The 17065-nt window shown below is 42.0% G+C and overlaps 1 protein-coding gene across 1 annotated transcript; it reads left to right on the plus strand.

Moving 5' to 3' along the window:
* Positions 1-4045: 4045 nt before the first annotated feature.
* On the plus strand, positions 4046-10490 carry LOC134284507 (uncharacterized). The gene is made up of 4 exons (XM_062843447.1): positions 4046-4081; positions 5225-9038; positions 9441-10411; positions 10485-10490. The coding sequence occupies exons 1-4, from the start codon at positions 4046-4048 to the stop codon at positions 10488-10490; spliced, it is 4827 nt and encodes a 1608-aa protein (XP_062699431.1).
* Positions 10491-17065: the final 6575 nt, after the last annotated feature.

A 17065-nucleotide genomic window follows, 5' to 3' on the forward strand; every position in this document is an offset into this window, starting at 1 on the left:
GCTGCAGCAATTTCTAAAGCAATGTCTGAAGCAACTTTCAAAAAAAATCTAGAATTGTTTTTTTTTTTGAAATTCTTGAAATTTTTTTTGAAATATTTTCTGAAGAATTCAAATGAGTTTTTGGAATATTTTCTGAAAAACTCTTGAAGAAGATTGTTGTAGAATCTTCAAAGGAGTATCTAAGAAAAATCTTTTGAAAAATTTCTGAATAAATAACAACATGAAACCGGAAAGAAAGCATAGACAAATTTCTTTAAAAAATCTCTAGAGATTTATGAAGAATAACCAAAAGCAATTCTGAGGCAGCCAATGCTAGATTTTTCAAAGAATTATTTGTGAAACTTCAGGAGAACTCATTTCCACTGATATTTCTGAAAGAATCCATGGAGGAATTTCTTAAGCAATCCCTGACGAAAAAAATCGAATGAAACCTTGGATGGTCTGTAATGTCATTCCTGCGTGAATTTTCAGAGAAATCCTCAGGAAAAAATCCGATGGAATCGCTAGAGGGCTTTGTGAAAGAATTTCTAATAGAATCCATGGAGAAATTTCTGAATAATATCCAGAGTAATTTTCAAGGCATACCATAATACATTTCTAATCGGATCGATGGAGGAAATCCCGGTCATGAAGATTTTGTGTTCGTTTGGAAAACGGAGTGTTGCCTTCTTCTTCTGGTGGCTTTACGTTCTCACTGGAACTTGGCCTGCCTCTCTCCAACTTAATGTTCTTTGAGCACTTCCACAGTTATTAATTGGATGGCTTTCTTTGCCAGCCATTGAATGAATTTGTGTGAGGCAAGCACAATGATACACTATGCCCAGGGAGTCGAGAAAATTTTCCCAACCGGAACGGGAATCGAACCCGCCGTCTCCGGACTGGCGATCCATAGCCTTAACCACTAGGCTATCTGGAGACCCCTAACGGTGTGTTGTATTGATGTCTTCAAAGATGCTTGACGGTATTTGAATGACTTTTAAGAAAAAAAAAAACTGCGAGTAATATGCTTTACTGCTCATGACGGCATAACAGCGACATTCGACAAAAGTAGGCATTGGAGAAAATGAAATCCAAAGATGCGACTTTTGATTGTTTGGGAATGATCCTTAAATTTCCCGTAAATTCGTAATCAATAGTTTAGCAATACAATTTTCTACAGCACTTCTTGTATGCTAGACGAATTGTCAGAAAACAAATCGGACCTGAGAATGTTTAATGACACGCTTTAAAGCTGGTCTATAATCCCAGTGTTATGCGGTAACATTGGTCAATGAGACAAAATGACTTAGTATTTTTTTTTTTTTTCATAAAAACTAGAACAAACACGATTAATTTGCAAATATCACAAATATGCAGTTTTGGGCAGAATAGATATCTCAGGATTGGTCATAACTCAGAAACCGAGGAGCGGCTGAGTGGAAAAATTTGATCAACAGGTTTTTTTCCTCCCCTGTTAGGGAAAATAAGCCACTGCGTCCAATAAGCTGAACTTTTGTGGCATAAACAACAAGATTATCTCAACGCTCTGTTGTAGTCCATCTACGGAGGCACTGCTCAAAGACGACCTAGGAAGAGGTGGTTCAACGAAGAGTGCCAGAGGGTAACGGACGAGATTGAGGATGTTGGTGTCCGAGACCTGGCAGAGCAGGAAGCGATGTAGGAAAGCAAGAGTTGCCAAAAAACGAATCCACAGCAAACAGAATATGAGGAAAATGTAACGGCTCAGGCGCAAGAGAGTATGGAACAAAATGATATGCAGAGGTTCTACACAACTGTCAATGGCGTGCGAAGAAGAACAGTGTATTCTCCCGTCACGTGGAACGACCGTGATGGAAACTTGCAATTCGAATCTACGACGGCGGCCAGGCTGCCCAGACAACCAGTCATCGTATAAGATGTTGCATAAGATGTTAAAGTGGAGGCCATATGTGGGCATGCCTCCATTTAGGCGCATGTAAAATGTACGCATATCGCCTCCACTTTAACATCTTATACAACATCTTATACGATGACTGGTTGACTGGGTGGAATCTCAAACGCTAGAAGACGTCAAAACAACTATTAGAGGGCTGAAGTACAACGAGGCTGCTGGGAAGGACGAACTCCCGGCCGAATGGTTTCATTTGCCCTCTATACAAAAAAGCATCGACTAGAGCGAGCAATAACATTTCTCAATTCAGCGTACAAAATATTGTCTCCAATTCTGTATAACAGGCTGAGGCCGATTGATGAGTACCTGCTTCGTCGACAACTATCGGACAGGTTTTCGTGGTAGCCAATCAATGATTGATCAGATTTCACTCTGTAAGTAAGTAAGTAAGCAGCCAAGTATTTGGCATATTCGGAATGGTTCTCACATTCTCACGCGCCACTATTCCGGTAGATGAAGCAGATTGCCGATGCCCGGTAACAGAAGATCCTGATAATTACCTGATGCAAACACATGACTAACACTTACGAACTCATATTAATAAGCTCTGCTGCAAAACCATTCGTAGTCGTTTCCATTTCTACGTTTCGCATGCCGTTCAGGTGTCCATCGAAATACTACTTCCACTATTTAATCATCTCACAATCGCCCGCCACACGGCTCTCGTCATTATCTTAGGTATTTCATCGCTGTTCTTATATAGAATCTTACTACCTTACTAGTTCAGACAATCGGTACTGCATATTATTGACAGTGGAAAGGTTTTGGGCGCAGTTCGATCATCACTAGTTTGTAGGCAATGTTACCGCCACGATATACATTGCGATCTTGGTAAAATCAAAGTTGGTTACTCAAGAAATTTCAACACCCCTATACTGGTTCGCTCCCATGAAAATTACTTCAATGTTGCGTCTTCATAACATCATGTGGATGATTTATTCAAATCTGGGCGATAAGTGTTGAGCATGAGCATGAGCATGAGATGACCGTACAATTCGTAGTTGCTACTCCGTTACTGACCAGAACAGTCAACATTGCACAGGGAACCAAATGGATGGGGCCTGGGTGTAGCTTTCCATCCTCAATGTGCAATTTTGAAGGTTCAAAACTTTATATTGTTAGTACCGGCGCCGGCCACGTCCTTACGGTCATCGGGGAAGGGAAGGAATGTTGGTGTGACATCCGTTGCTACTAGAGACCGTGTGTACCTCCGCATCCCCACGGTTGTCACAGGAAGGAAGTTTGTTAGAAGGAAGGGAAGGGATAGAAAGTTACATAGATCTGGATTCACATTGGTAAGTGATGTGAGCTATGCAACCCTTGATATGATTTAGTCTTCCGCCAGCCGGCTGTCGGAAGAATACAATAATTTTATTGTATGTTTGTGTATTAAATTTAATTATATACCGGGTATGAATAATTTTTAAACCACGTGTTGCCGCTGGCAGCCCTGCCTCAAGCGTGCTGTCGGGAGACCTCTCTTAGCTAAACCGCGAAGCTGATCTGTCGATAGGAGATATGACAGAACCGTGGACAGAACGTAGGCGTGTGACCATGACGAATCAGATTTCGAGGAAGTCAATGGTGAAGAGTAGCAAATTGTGCAACGAGTAATTGAAATCTACCAGATTTGTGAGCTTTCCAACTTTGTTCAAAACTTATTGTTGAATTAATTGAGTACTGTAAGTTGTCATGAATTCGAAACCTAAATTGTTTAAAATCCTACTTAAAATCTATTAAAATTACAGTTTTTTGAAGGGGTTAAAACCTAAAGCCTAAAGTTAGTAGTTAAAACCATATTTCTACTTAAAAGTAAGTTGTTATAACATGCAATTGAACTGTATTATTACTTTATCCTAATACACAACTCGATTTACAGCTAAGATCAGGCTAGCTTAATCGGGTCGAGCAGTGATCATTTGATCACGCACATACACTGAAAGTGTAAGTAGACATGCAAATGTAAAATCCCCCAACCTCCAACTTGTAATAATCGAATACATTTACAGTTTAAAGCTGTACTGCACCAACTATCGTGTTTTTGTGCTGCTGAGAACACAGTGTCTCGTGCCTATCTCTGCTCCCCGTCAACAGAGCTTTAAAACTTTCACCACTATGAGTGCTGACAAGTCGCCGGACGCCGAACGAGCGGTAGGATGCGTTAAATGCTCGCGCCCCGATTCGTTCGACAACTTTGTACAATGCGACCAGTGTGATGGCTGGTGGCACATGCGCTGTGCAGGAGTTACAAACTCCGTTTCGGAACGGCCGTGGACTTGTTCAACTTGTCTGCCATTGAGTGTTTCATCGTCTAGCAGTAACGCTGCTCGTATAGCACTAGGGTAGGTAATCATGAATTGAACCAAATTGCGGCTTTCTGAAGCAGCGGCACTTTTGATCGATTTTTTCATCCACATGGAAATAATTTACTACGGTAAGGTCTCACGTATATGAAAGCGACGGGTATTAGCTTTCCGTAAAGTGGCAAAAAGTTAACATTTGCACCAAATTTCATTGAGAAATTCAATTATTTGTCAATAGTGAGTTTAATCTTAATTTGAACCATCGTAATCATAATTTGAACCAATTTTAATCTAGATTTGAACTAGTGGCGGCAGCAGCTCGAGCAATTCCCGCAACAGCCAATTTCATGCTAAACAACTAAAAATCACATGGATCTGCTAATTCTTATAACTCTTTTTCATTAGGCAGTGGAATTTCAGCTCAGAATGTTCGGAATCCTTCAGGAATTCGAAAACTAAATTTGGAATTTTCCATCGCCCAAGAGTAAACAAAGCAACCACTAGCGCAGTCTGCAGGCCAACACTGGAAGCTCGCCCCCATTCACTAGTTCAAATCTAGATTTCAAATGGTTCAATTCAAGATAAGATTCTCCAAGTAAGAATTGCTTAAATTTGATAATTTTATGACAAATAATGCGGAATATTATGCGGTTGGTCGATTCTACGATAAATAAGCTTTCATTTGACGTGTTCACTTCTTGCGTGTGATACAATGCATGAGCTGTACGAGTGCACCGAAAATGTGCTTTATCTGGGGGGAAATGGGTGGAATCTCAGTGATTTTTCAATTGCCTGTTTTCCATGACAAAAACGCATTTTTCAATGCTTTTAAAGTCCATGTTATCAGGCTATATTACGGAAAGCTGTTCACCATCTTTTTCGGGACAATATTTGCCTAAAAAATAAGTTGTTTTAATGAATTTCGAAATGGTTCAAATTAAGATTACAATTTGACTAGTTCAAAGTTTGATTTCTTACCCTACGACTAAAGAAAATCGAAGAGGAGCGCGCGATCCAGCGCCTCGAATGGGAGGCAGAGAAAAGAGCCTTCGAACTGGAGAAAAGGGCCTTCGAACACGAGAAAAAGGCCGTGCAGGAAAAATATAGGCTGCTGGAAGAGCAGCTAGCGGAACGAGCGGGCGGATCTCGACGAAGCCAAGTGAGCCGGCGCTCAAGCATGCAGCGGGTTATTTCCTGGGTCGATAATCTTTCCACTAATCCGGAATTGGAAGGCGCCGTCGGCGGAGCGGTCCCGAGGAAACTCGAAACAGAGGGCGCCGTTAATCGAACGGGCCAGGGAAAAGAATTAGAAGATCGACCATCGTACGGTGTATCAGCAGGTAACGAGGTCTCACCCGAATGCCACAAGCCACCAAACGAAGGACAGCAGCCGCAGGAATCGAATGCGAATCCAGCGCCACAGTCGGCGCGGTTGGATGCCCAGGATGGACGATTGCAGCTCAACGGGAATCAGCAGCGGAACACTGGCGTGTTTGCTAAAACGCTTCCGAGCAGTCTGTATCCGAATTTCCAAGGTCGTACGAACACGACCGATGGTAACGTATCTGCCCCTGCACCCCCTGTAATGCCACCAGGTAAGCTACCAACCAGTAATAAAATCCATGCCAATCTACCCGCTCAAACGAGCGACGACCCGTACGGAAGTCTTCTAGCCAGACTAGGGTCTTTCAGTGTGTCTCCCAACAATGTGAGTCCACAGCCACCTTTTGTGACCGAGTCTGTCATACAAGACCATGTCACTCCTATCGTTTCTTTCCCCCCACCAGTTACGGAAAGAAACGAGAATATGCTAGGGCAAACAGTCAATACAGATTATGTCAATAACAGTCAATCAAATGCGCCGTTCCCTCGTACGACAGTTACTGTGCCTGACCATGCACCTTCCCCCTCGCAGTTAGCCGCGCGCCACGTTATGCCTCGCGATCTACCCCCGTTCTCTGGTGATCCCGCGGACTGGCCGATATTTATAAGTGCATTCGAAAATACAACCGTCGCGTGTGGATACTCGAGAGTGGAAAATCTAGCAAGACTGCAGCGTTGTTTAAAGGGTGCCGCATATGAATCGGTTAGAAGTCGTCTTCTTCTACCAGAATCAGTGCCGCAGGTTATCAGTACGTTACGACTCCTATATGGACGACCGGAGCTGCTAATCAACGTATTGCTGGACAAGGTGCGGTCAACTCCCGCGCCAAGGGCCGAGAAGCTGGAGACGCTAATTGAGTTCGGTATGGCCGTGCAAAGTTTGTGCGACCATCTAGTAGCAGCTGGTCAACAGTCTCACCTGACAAGCCCTTATCTGTTGATGGAACTCGTAGAGAAACTCCCTGCTCACGTGAAGATGGAATGGGCGAGTTATATGCAGCGCTTCCCAGATGTGAACCTGAAGACGTTTGGGGACTTCATGAGTGCAATGGTGATTTCGGCAAGCAAGGTGACATTGTACACAGGCGCGAGTTTCACAAGTACCGCGGACAGATCAAAAACAAAACCCAGAGGATCAATCAACACCCACATAAGTGAGCCGGAAATTCACAGACCAAGCCAGTGCTGTGTGTGCAAAGAACTCGGGCACTGTGTTCGGGAATGTGATACGTTCAATGCTTTCTCTGTTGACGAACGCTGGAAAGCTGTTCAAACTCACGAGCTCTGCCGTAATTGTTTGAACGCTCACGGATCACGAAATTGTCGGAATGCCAGGCAATGTGGAATCAACGGATGCACATACCGTCATCATCGCTTACTGCATTCGAACCGCAGTAACCGAACTACGAACGCAAATCCAGCTCTTAACATGGACTCGGCTGGAAACCATACGCACCGTTTAGACAATCAATCCCTACTCTTTCGTATTTTGCCCGTAACGCTTCATGGACCCTCGAAGAAAATAAAGACGTACGCCTTCCTCGATGACGGGTCGCACCTTACACTCATAGAAGATCAACTTGCAAAGGACCTCGGTGTAGAAGGTAAAACTATTCCGCTTTGCCTGACCTGGACAGGAGATGTCTCACGGTTGGAACCAAATTCGAAGCAGATACAACTGGGAGTTTCCGGAGTCGATGGTAGGAGTCAACAGAAGTTGAGCGACGTCCGCACCGTAAAAAAACTCGCGCTTCCTGGTCAAACGCTACGAATGGAAGATCTTGGAAGCACTTTCAATCATCTGAAGGGTTTGCCCATATCTGGGTACGAAGACGCTGTGCCCCGTTTGTTGATAGGAGTCAATAACTTGCACCTCACCGTTCCGTTAAAAGTGAAAGAAGGACGTGTCAGTGAACCCGTGGCTGTAAAAACCCGTCTCGGCTGGTGTGTATATGGAGGAAGCAGTAATCGGTTCTCTACTTCACTGAACATTCACGCGTGCCAGTGTAGTAACGACGGGGACTTGCACGAGTTGGTGAAGAGCTATTTCACCCTTGAGGACGTCGGAGTGAGTTCAACCAAAGTATTGATGTCCGCAGAAGATAAAAGAGCGCAACAACTGCTTCAAGAAACAACCGTACGAATCGGCGAAAGGTATGAGACTGGACTGTTGTGGAAGCGCGATGAAGTCGAGTTTCCCGATAGCTATGGAATGGCGATGCGTAGATTGGAATGCCTGGAGCGTCGAATGAGTAAGAATCACTCCCTGAAGGAAACCTTGATTCGTCAAATAGAAGAATACCAGCAGAAGGGTTATGCACATCGAGTTAGTGATGAAGAGATGAAGCAAGCGGATCTCAAGCGGGTCTGGTATCTGCCGCTCGGAGCAGTGGTAAATCCAAAGAAACCAGAAAAAGTGCGGCTAATCTGGGATGCAGCAGCGGTTGTGGATGGGATCTCTTTAAACTCAATGCTCTTGAAGGGTCCAGATCAGTTGGCGTCGTTAACAGGAGTATTATTCCGGTTTCGGCAGTACAAGGTGGCGGTATCGTCCGATATAAGGGAGATGTTCCATCAAATAAGAATCAGAGTAGCCGATCGACACTCTCAACGATTTCTGTGGCGAGATGATCCATCAATGCCTGCTGAGGTTTTCATTATGGACGTCGCGACATTTGGTTCTACTTGCTCGCCTGCATCAGCCCAGTACGTCAAGAACCTGAATGCAGCGGAGTATGCGGAGAAGTACCCGAAAGCTGCAGAAGATATTGTCAACAACACATACGTGGACGACTTCTTGGCGAGCTTTGAAAGCAAAACCGAAGCAACTGATATTGCTGTACAAGTTCGAGCAATACAACAGGCAGGAGGATTCTCACTACGAAACTGGCAGTCCAATAGCGTCGAAGTAATCCAAGGTCTAGGCGAACCTTCGGCGGCAAGCGGAATGCATTTGTTTCAAGACAAAAGCCAGGCGTATGAGCGCATATTGGGCATGCTCTGGCTCACTGATGAAGATGTGTTAAGCTTTAGCACACAGCTGAAGGACGACGTGCAGCAAATCATCTATGGTGACTCAAATCCAACAAAAAGACAAGTGCTTCGATGTTTAATGAGTTTCTTTGATCCTTTGGGATTGTTGGGCTTCCTCCTAGTGCACGGTAAAATACTACTGCAGGATATCTGGCGAGCGGGTACCCAGTGGGATCAGGAGGTTGAAGAAGAACACCGGAATCGATGGAGAGATTGGATTTCGCTGTTACAGCAGATTTCAACAATCAAACTGCCCAGATGCTATTTTCCTGAGGCAACACGACTACACTATCAGCGATTGCAGTTACACATATTTGTGGACGCCAGCGAGGCCGCTTACGCTGCCGTCGCGTACTTCCGGATCGTCGATCCAGATGGAATCGTTCGATGTGCATTGGTATCAGCAAAAACAAAAGTGGTACCATTAAGGAGAAACTTCAAAGAATACCAATATGGCTGCCACAATGGCCGACTTAGACCCCTACTCACGTTTTCAAGAGCACAAATCTAAAAAAATCGAAAACAAATGCGCGCAATTTGGAAAAGCTGCCTCTTTTTGCAAGTGAGCAAAACCAGGAAAATCAAGTGCGGCTTGGTTCGATGCTTCATTCATCAGATTTGTGCCTCTAAAGTTTGTATGCAAAATTGCAATGGGATTTCTTGATGTTTCACCTTAAAGCCGCTGTCCATACCTCGGTTAGAGCTACAAGCAGCAGTTCTCGGAACTCGCTTGAAGCGTTTCGTCGAGGAAGCTCACACCATGGTGATAACACAACGGTTTTTTTGGTCAGACTCTTCCACCGTTCTGGCATGGCTTAAGGCAGATCCCAGAAAATACAAGCAATACGTGGCCTGTCGAATCGGCGAAATTCTGTCTGTCACCGAAGTGAACGAGTGGCAATGGGTTCCTACGAAATTGAATCCTGCGGATTTGGCAACAAAATGGGGAAGTGGCCCTTCGCTGGACGCTGAAGGTGTATGGTTTAATGGACCGGATTTTTTGCTGAAACCTTGCGAAGAATGGCCCAAACAGAATACACTCCAACGGTCCGTGGATGTGGAATTGCGTACATGTAATGTACATACCGATGCTGCAGTGCGGTTGCCAATAATCGAGTATGAGCGGTTTTCAAAATGGGAGAGGCTGCATCGAGCTACAGCCTACGTACACAGGTACGTGGGAAACCTAAAACGGAAATCTCTAGGCGTCCTGCGGAGTAGCAGATACCTCACTCAAGCGGAGCTTCAGTTAGCCGAGAAAACGTTGGTCACAGGAGCCCAGTGGCAGGAATATCCATCAGAGATGGTAGTACTCCAGCGTAACCGAAGTCGTCCAGAAGCGGAGAAAGAGAGTTTGAATAGACAAAGCGTATTGTATCAGTTAACACCGTTTGTCGACGAAGAAGGCGTATTACGGATAGATGGCAGAATCGGAGCGGCGAAGAACGTGTGCAACAATATGAAGTTTCCAGCCATTCTACCAAGAAAACATCGGATTTCTGAGCTCATCGTGGACCTGTTCCATCGGAAGTACCATCATGCGAATTCGGAAACGGTAGTGAATGAGATTCGGCAGCAGTACTACATCCCGCGGCTCAGGACGGTAGTTCGGAAGGTTGTCAACGGATGCCCAGTGTGCAAAGAACGTAGAGCAGTTCCACACGTACCCCGCATGGCTTCACTTCCACCAGCTCGCCTAGCGACCTTCACCAGGCCCTTCACATACGTTGGCCTGGACTATTTTGGGCCATTGGTGGTTAAAGTAGGTCGTGGTAATGCGAAAAGGTGGATAGCGCTTTTTACCTGCCTTACCATTCGCGCTGTACATTGCGAAGTTGTGAATAGTTTATCCACTGACGCATGCATCAAAGCTATACGTCGCTTTGTGTGCCGTCGCGGCGCGCCAGCAGAAATATATTCTGATAACGGCACCAACTTCCAGGGTGTCGAACGAATTTTGATGAAAGAAATACAACTTGGTGTTGCCGCAACTCTTACCAACACCACAACCAAATGGCTCTTCATTCCTCCCGCCTCCCCTCACATGGGTGGGGCATGGGAACGTATGGTTCGTTCGGTTAAGCAAGCTATGATGGGAGCCTATCGCTGCGACAGAAAACTGGATGATGAGTCCTTGCTCACTTTCGTCCTCGAAGCAGAGAACATCGTTAACAGCCGTCCTCTAACTTATCTTCCCCTGGACTCGGCAGAGAGTGAGGCGTTAACACCCAATCATTTTTTGTTGGGGAGCTCTTCTGGAGTACGGCAGCCTAGTGTGGACCCTAACGCTGACCCGGTAGCGATAAGGAATTCTTGGAACATGATCAAACTTCAGCTGGACCGCTTTTGGACTCGGTGGATTAAAGAGATGCTGCCAACTCTAACAAGGAGGACTAAATGGTTCGGTGAGCAAAAGGCGATAGCAGTAGGAGATCTGGTGCTAATTGTTGACGGCGGGAACAGAAACAGCTGGACAAGAGGACGAGTGCAAGAAGTCATACCAGGAAGCGACGGCCGGGTTCGCCAGGCAATAGTAAGAACTGCGAGGGGATGTCTGCGTAGACCTGTGGCTAAACTAGCAATTCTTGATATATTGGATGGTGGTAAGACTGGCACTGGTGGCCAGCATTACGGGGGGGAGGATGTTGCCGCTGGCAGCCCTGCCTCAAGCGTGCTGTCGGGAGACCTCTCTTAGCTAAACCGCGAAGCTGATCTGTCGATAGGAGATATGACAGAACCGTGGACAGAACGTAGGCGTGTGACCATGACGAATCAGATTTCGAGGAAGTCAATGGTGAAGAGTAGCAAATTGTGCAACGAGTAATTGAAATCTACCAGATTTGTGAGCTTTCCAACTTTATTCAAAACTTATTGTTGAATTAATTGAGTACTGTAAGTTGTCATGAATTCGAAACCTAAATTGTTTAAAATCCTACTTAAAATCTATTAAAATTACAGTTTTTTGAAGGGGTTAAAACCTAAAGCCTAAAGTTAGTAGTTAAAACCATATTTCTACTTAAAAGTAAGTTGTTATAACATGCAATTGAACTGTATTATTACTTTATCCTAATACACAACTCGATTTACAGCTAAGATCAGGCTAGCTGAATCGGGTCGAGCAGTGATAATTTGATCACGCACATACACTGAAAGTGTAAGTAGACATGCAAATGTAAAATCCCCCAACCTCCAACTTGTAATAATCGAATACATTTACAGTTTAAAGCTGTACTGCACCAACTATCGTGTTTTTGTGCTGCTGAGAACACAGTGTCTCGTGCCTATCTCTGCTCCCCGTCAACACCACGCTTATGTCGGATCAACTCGTAATAACACACGTTTTAAGCTTATCGTTTCTCAGTCAGAAAATAAACTGTATGCAATTTCGTTTAGTGCTACTGCCAATGCTGAAAAACCGAAACCCGCGCCGTAGCTTTACGAGAAAACTGGACAACTAAACAACTAGAATCGTTGCTTTTGAGTTTCATCTATGTTCTTGTATTACTTTTTTCGCGTTCCCGTGTTAATAAGATTACGGATAATAAAACCGTTGTACATATGTATTAACCGCGAATGTTCGCAACGCGTAATATAAATTGAAGGCGTAATGAACAAAATTACATTATCGTAAATGTTCGAAAAAGAAATCGAAATTATGGAACTAGGCACGAATAAATCGACGCGGAAAACGTGGTTCACTTGTCACTGTATCGTACGGTAATCTTGACCTTTCTAAGGAAATTGATTGATTGATTTGTCTTTGGAGATACTTCGCCGTTTTGATCGCTGATTGCCTGCTTGTAAATCTGAAATAGAAAAAAAGTATTAAATTGTGATACGTTCTCCACTGTTATATTTTAGTAAATTGTTATTTATATATAGGTTAAATTTACCTCCATCCCTCTGAAACAAACGGTATATTAGCAGTAAAAATAAATAGAATAAAAAATAAATAAATAAATAGTGTAAAAAAGTACACCAAATCTTGATCCTGGAATGTTCCTGCATTGAAATAAACCAGGCTGGAAAATAGCAAGATCAAAACTTGAAATGGTAGATCTTACACCGTAACGCACCATTCCAAGGTGATCTACCCACGTTACGGGTTCAAATCTGGGCGATAAGTGTTTACCAAAAACCACAATCAAGTGAAACTTATTTCTCTCAAGTATAGAAGCAACGCGTAATCGTGCTTAGTTTTTGGGTCTTGGGACTGTTTTTTTTCTTTCTAAATACTGAGTACATATGGCCGAAAAGAGAAACAGCTGAATATTCTGACAATTGTTTGAATTAAAATGTAAGCTTATCAAAACTTATTTATTTTTTAAGGAACTTCCGGATGAATTTTTGGTCCGAACGTGAATCGAACGCGTAACCCTCAGCATGGGCCTAAACTGAGCTTAGTGAAGAGGCTAATGATGCATACCAATAAACACGAAAAGGAACTGATAATATTCATATAGTTAATTTTGTCTTCTTTAAAATAAGCTATTCTTACGAGCAGGGATTTCTGATGATTTTCTGAAAATCCGTATCACTCTTTTCAAAAATCTGTGTCGCATACAAAATTTGGGTGAAAAAATTGTATCTCATACAAAAATAAAATAACCCCCTATCTAGAAAATCTGTATTTCATGTAAAACGATATCTGTAGGGGAGACTGGGGAGACTTGATCCCTTTTTCTTAATTTGCCTGTAACTTTAAGAAAAAACACAAAACTATATCCATTTTTCGTACAGATTAGCAGGTAAACATCTATTGCAAGTTTATACAAAACAGAAGGACTTTGATTTATTGTTAAAGTTTTCAAAACTGGGTTTTTATGGAGGCATGTCTTATGATATATTTTTCAAAAAAGGGTCAAAATTGATCCCCTTTTGAGCACATTGTTAATTTAAAGGGAAAATAACTTCAGAAGCTTCCCATTCATTTTCTTTTCAAGTTTTCTTGCATTTTTGATGCATACGGTGTATTTGAAATTATAAGATACCCTTAAATTGTTAAGGATATGCCGTATCTTGAAAATGGGGAGACTTGATCCCCCTTTTCATGGTTTGTACTAAAATAATAATAATCTGACATGTTTTATCATTGAATATACTAGAATTCCGAGTAAATAGAGGCTTCCAAATTGAATTTTATTTTTCACATGTATAATGTGTGTGTAATCCTCGAGGGATCAAGTCTCCCCATGTCACTGTTGTATACACTAAGCTACATTTATTGAAATATTTATATAACAGTCTTATTTGAATAAATACGTTTGATAGAACTTTATTTATACTATGTGCTGTGAAATTTTGACACGATTTGGTTCAATTTTCACAAAGTTATTCAGATTTTTCGGAATCGCCTAAAAGATTACTGAAAGACTAAAAACAAACCATCAGCCATTAAAAAATAATGCAATACACATTTAAAATCAATTGTAGCCAAAACATTGTCGTCTGTGCAGATGTCGTTTTGGAAAAAATATGCTAGAAGAAAACTGTTTTTGATTCCAAGAAAATATGGGGGGAACAAGTCTCCCCAGGGATCAAGTCTCCTCAGTCTCCCCTACAGATGCTCAAAAATCGTATGCTATTCTTTCGAAAAATACTGTCTAAGTAGTTTAGGCGTTCAATAATCCATAGCATTATGACCAGTCGTTAAACTAACCGATTCAGAACAAGCAGCTTTTCAAATAGATCGTTAAATCGATGAATTATCTATGTTATTATTCCCAATTTGAGTGATACGTCTGTCTAAGTTGTTAGTGCTGTGGTTAGTCTTTTGGCTGGTGTGTTCGAAACTAGTCTTCGAATCACTATTTCAGCCTTATGTTATTTAAGTCTTATGATGCTTTCAGCCTTTTGTATATTCAGCCTTTCGTGTTTCAGCCTTTTGTTATTTCAGCTTTTTATACGTATCCTATTTTAGGACAATCCATAGGATTTCCAGCGAGTTTAGGAGGCGTTACAGGAGCGTTTTTGAAGGTTTAAGAGTTTTAAGTGCGTTGCAGGCGATTGGAAGCGGTTTTGGGGGGTTTCGAAGCCATTTTAGGAAGTCTCTGGAGATTTTCCACAAGTTTCACAGGCGTATTGAGTGGTTCCGGAAGGTCTCAGGGACGTGACAGGAGAATTTGAGGGAGTTGAGCCTACCTAATGCGTCCGTCTTCCTGACGTAGACGGGAGGGGAAATCGTTGTTGAAAATTCCCAATTTTAGCGTCACGTACCTCATGGATTACCCCTTAAAGACTTTCTTAAGAAATCCTTAGAAGAATTTGTGAAAGAGGAATTTCTAGCAGAACCCTAAGAAGAATGCCTGATGTAACCACTGGAGGAATATATGGAAGAATTGCCGAAATATGACACATTCTTTTAGTAATTTCTTTTTAGTAACTGCCCAATTGAACCATTATTCTGGGAACTTTCGGAGAAGTCCATATAATGTTTTCCTGGGAAAAACTTGAAAAAAAAAATCTGGAGTAACCTCTAGAGTGATTTCAGTAGGGAACTCAAGAAAAATGTCTAAAATAACTCACGAAGAACAAGTTAAATAATCAATGCAAGAGATCTTTTTCGGAAGCAATTCATGAACTATTTTCTTGGTCTTCTTGGAGAAATTTCTGTAAAAATGTCGAGAAATTTCTGATGAAATTCCTAGAGGTATTTCTAAAGGAATCCCTAGAATATATTAAAAATCAATAAAGAACTTTCTTCAGGAATCTCTAGAAGAACTTCCTTGAGAACTTCTAAATTAAACTTATTAAAGAATGCCTGGGAGATTTTCATTGTAAAAATTCTAAAGGAATCAGTGAAGCATTTTTTGTAAAGAATCAGAGAAGGAATTTCTGAAACAATCCCTGGAGGAGAGTTTTCTAGAGGAATCCTTGATGTTTTTTTTTTTATAACTTCTGAAGTAATTTGTGAAGAAATATCTAAAGATCTACTATAAGACATTTTTGAATAAATTTCTAAAAAAAATCCATAGAAGATTCCTGAAGCTATCCATTGAAGATTTTATTAAATAATTTCTCAAGAAATTTTTAAAGAGACCCCGAAAAAATTTCTTAAAATCTCTGATAAATTTTCTGAAAAATTTCAGGAAGAAATTTGCGAATGGTACCCTGATAATTTGTAAAGAAATCTTTTGGAATTTTTCTGAGAGCCTTTCTGGTAGAATTCCAGGAAAAAAATCCAATAGAGTTTTCTGCAGGAATATATAGAGGAACCATGGATGGTTGCCCGAATCCTTCGGGGAATTTCTGGAGGAATTTCTAGAAAAAATCTGAAGGAAGTCCTGGGTCAAAGTCTGATGAAATAAAGGGAGAAATTTGTGAAACAATCCATGCCAAATTTTATCAAAGATCTTTGTTGAGATAATTGTTGGTAGAATTCACTGGTTGGGTTTCTTAAGAATTTTCTGGAGAAATTTGCGAATACATATCTGAAGAAATTCCTGAAAAAAATCCCTGAATGAATTCCCCCAAAAAATCTCTTGAGTAATTTCTGAAGAAGTTATTGGAAGAAATTCTGGGGCAGCCCAAGTTAGATATTTTTAAAAAATTCTTTGCGTTGTTTGACATTGTGACTTGAACATTATATTATTGCTGACAAAACTGATCATTCTCGATGGTTGAATGTTCACTGGTTGGGGCAACCCAACTAAAAAGCACTGTTAATGTCAAAATCGATGTCAAAACGAGTTTGACGTCTGACCCCTGACTCCTATGTGCAGAACGTTTGTGTAAGTATGCGAGTGTTTCGTGACGTATTTCTCGTGAGTTGTGAGTGTCTAAAGCATGCTTTCCCAAACTGTGGGTCGCGACCCCCCAGGGGGGATGCCGGTCTTAATCCAGGGGGTCGCGAGGGACACTAAAATATTTAACTGTAACAGAGATCAAATGAGGGAATTTCTATGGGGGATCGCGAAAACTACGTCTGCTGGCAAAAGGGGGTCGCGCGACCTGAAAGTTTGGGAACCTATGGTCTAAAGCATTTGGATCAGTTGTTAGTTTCCCCAATGAACGAACACAATTCTCTAATCGGGGTGCAGTCGCGACCCAACCAGTGAATCCGGACCAGGGATGGAAAATGTAGCGGAATTTCATGAAAAAAATGTCATGACATTTTTCTATTTGCACTTTTGCTATAAATTTCTGTTCGTACACATGACCAAGTCCATAACGCTCGAATAACATTTCCAATTAAGTACAGTGAAATAAGCAAATAACGAAATGACATTTTTATAACATTTCCCATCCCAAATCCGAACTGTGAATCTGAATATCTCAGATCCGGTATGAGATAAGCTGCTAGTACACAGGGTCAAATATTTGTCCAAAAAGAAACCAATGCTCAAACAGCTTGTTTGACTCGATCGAATTTTCATTAGTGTCAAACTGATGTTGTTTCTTGAGTTATTTCCTTGTC

The sequence above is a fragment of the Aedes albopictus genome, unplaced genomic scaffold (assembly GCF_035046485.1).
Source record: "Aedes albopictus strain Foshan unplaced genomic scaffold, AalbF5 HiC_scaffold_228, whole genome shotgun sequence".
Classification (NCBI taxonomy): domain Eukaryota; kingdom Metazoa; phylum Arthropoda; class Insecta; order Diptera; family Culicidae; genus Aedes; species Aedes albopictus.

What these genes read in the sequence shown, in the direction of transcription:
- LOC134284507 (XM_062843447.1), top strand. Translation starts at nt 4,046, where the DNA reads ATGAGTGCTGACAAGTCGCCGGACGCCGAACGAGCG. An exon ending in CGCCGGACGCCGAACGAGCG is followed by an intron (nt 4,082 to 5,224) that starts GTAGGATGCGTT and finishes CTACGACTAAAG; the next exon opens with AAAATCGAAGAGGAGCGCGC. An exon ending in TCCAGATGGAATCGTTCGAT is followed by an intron (nt 9,039 to 9,440) that starts GTGCATTGGTAT and finishes TTTTTTGGTCAG; the next exon opens with ACTCTTCCACCGTTCTGGCA.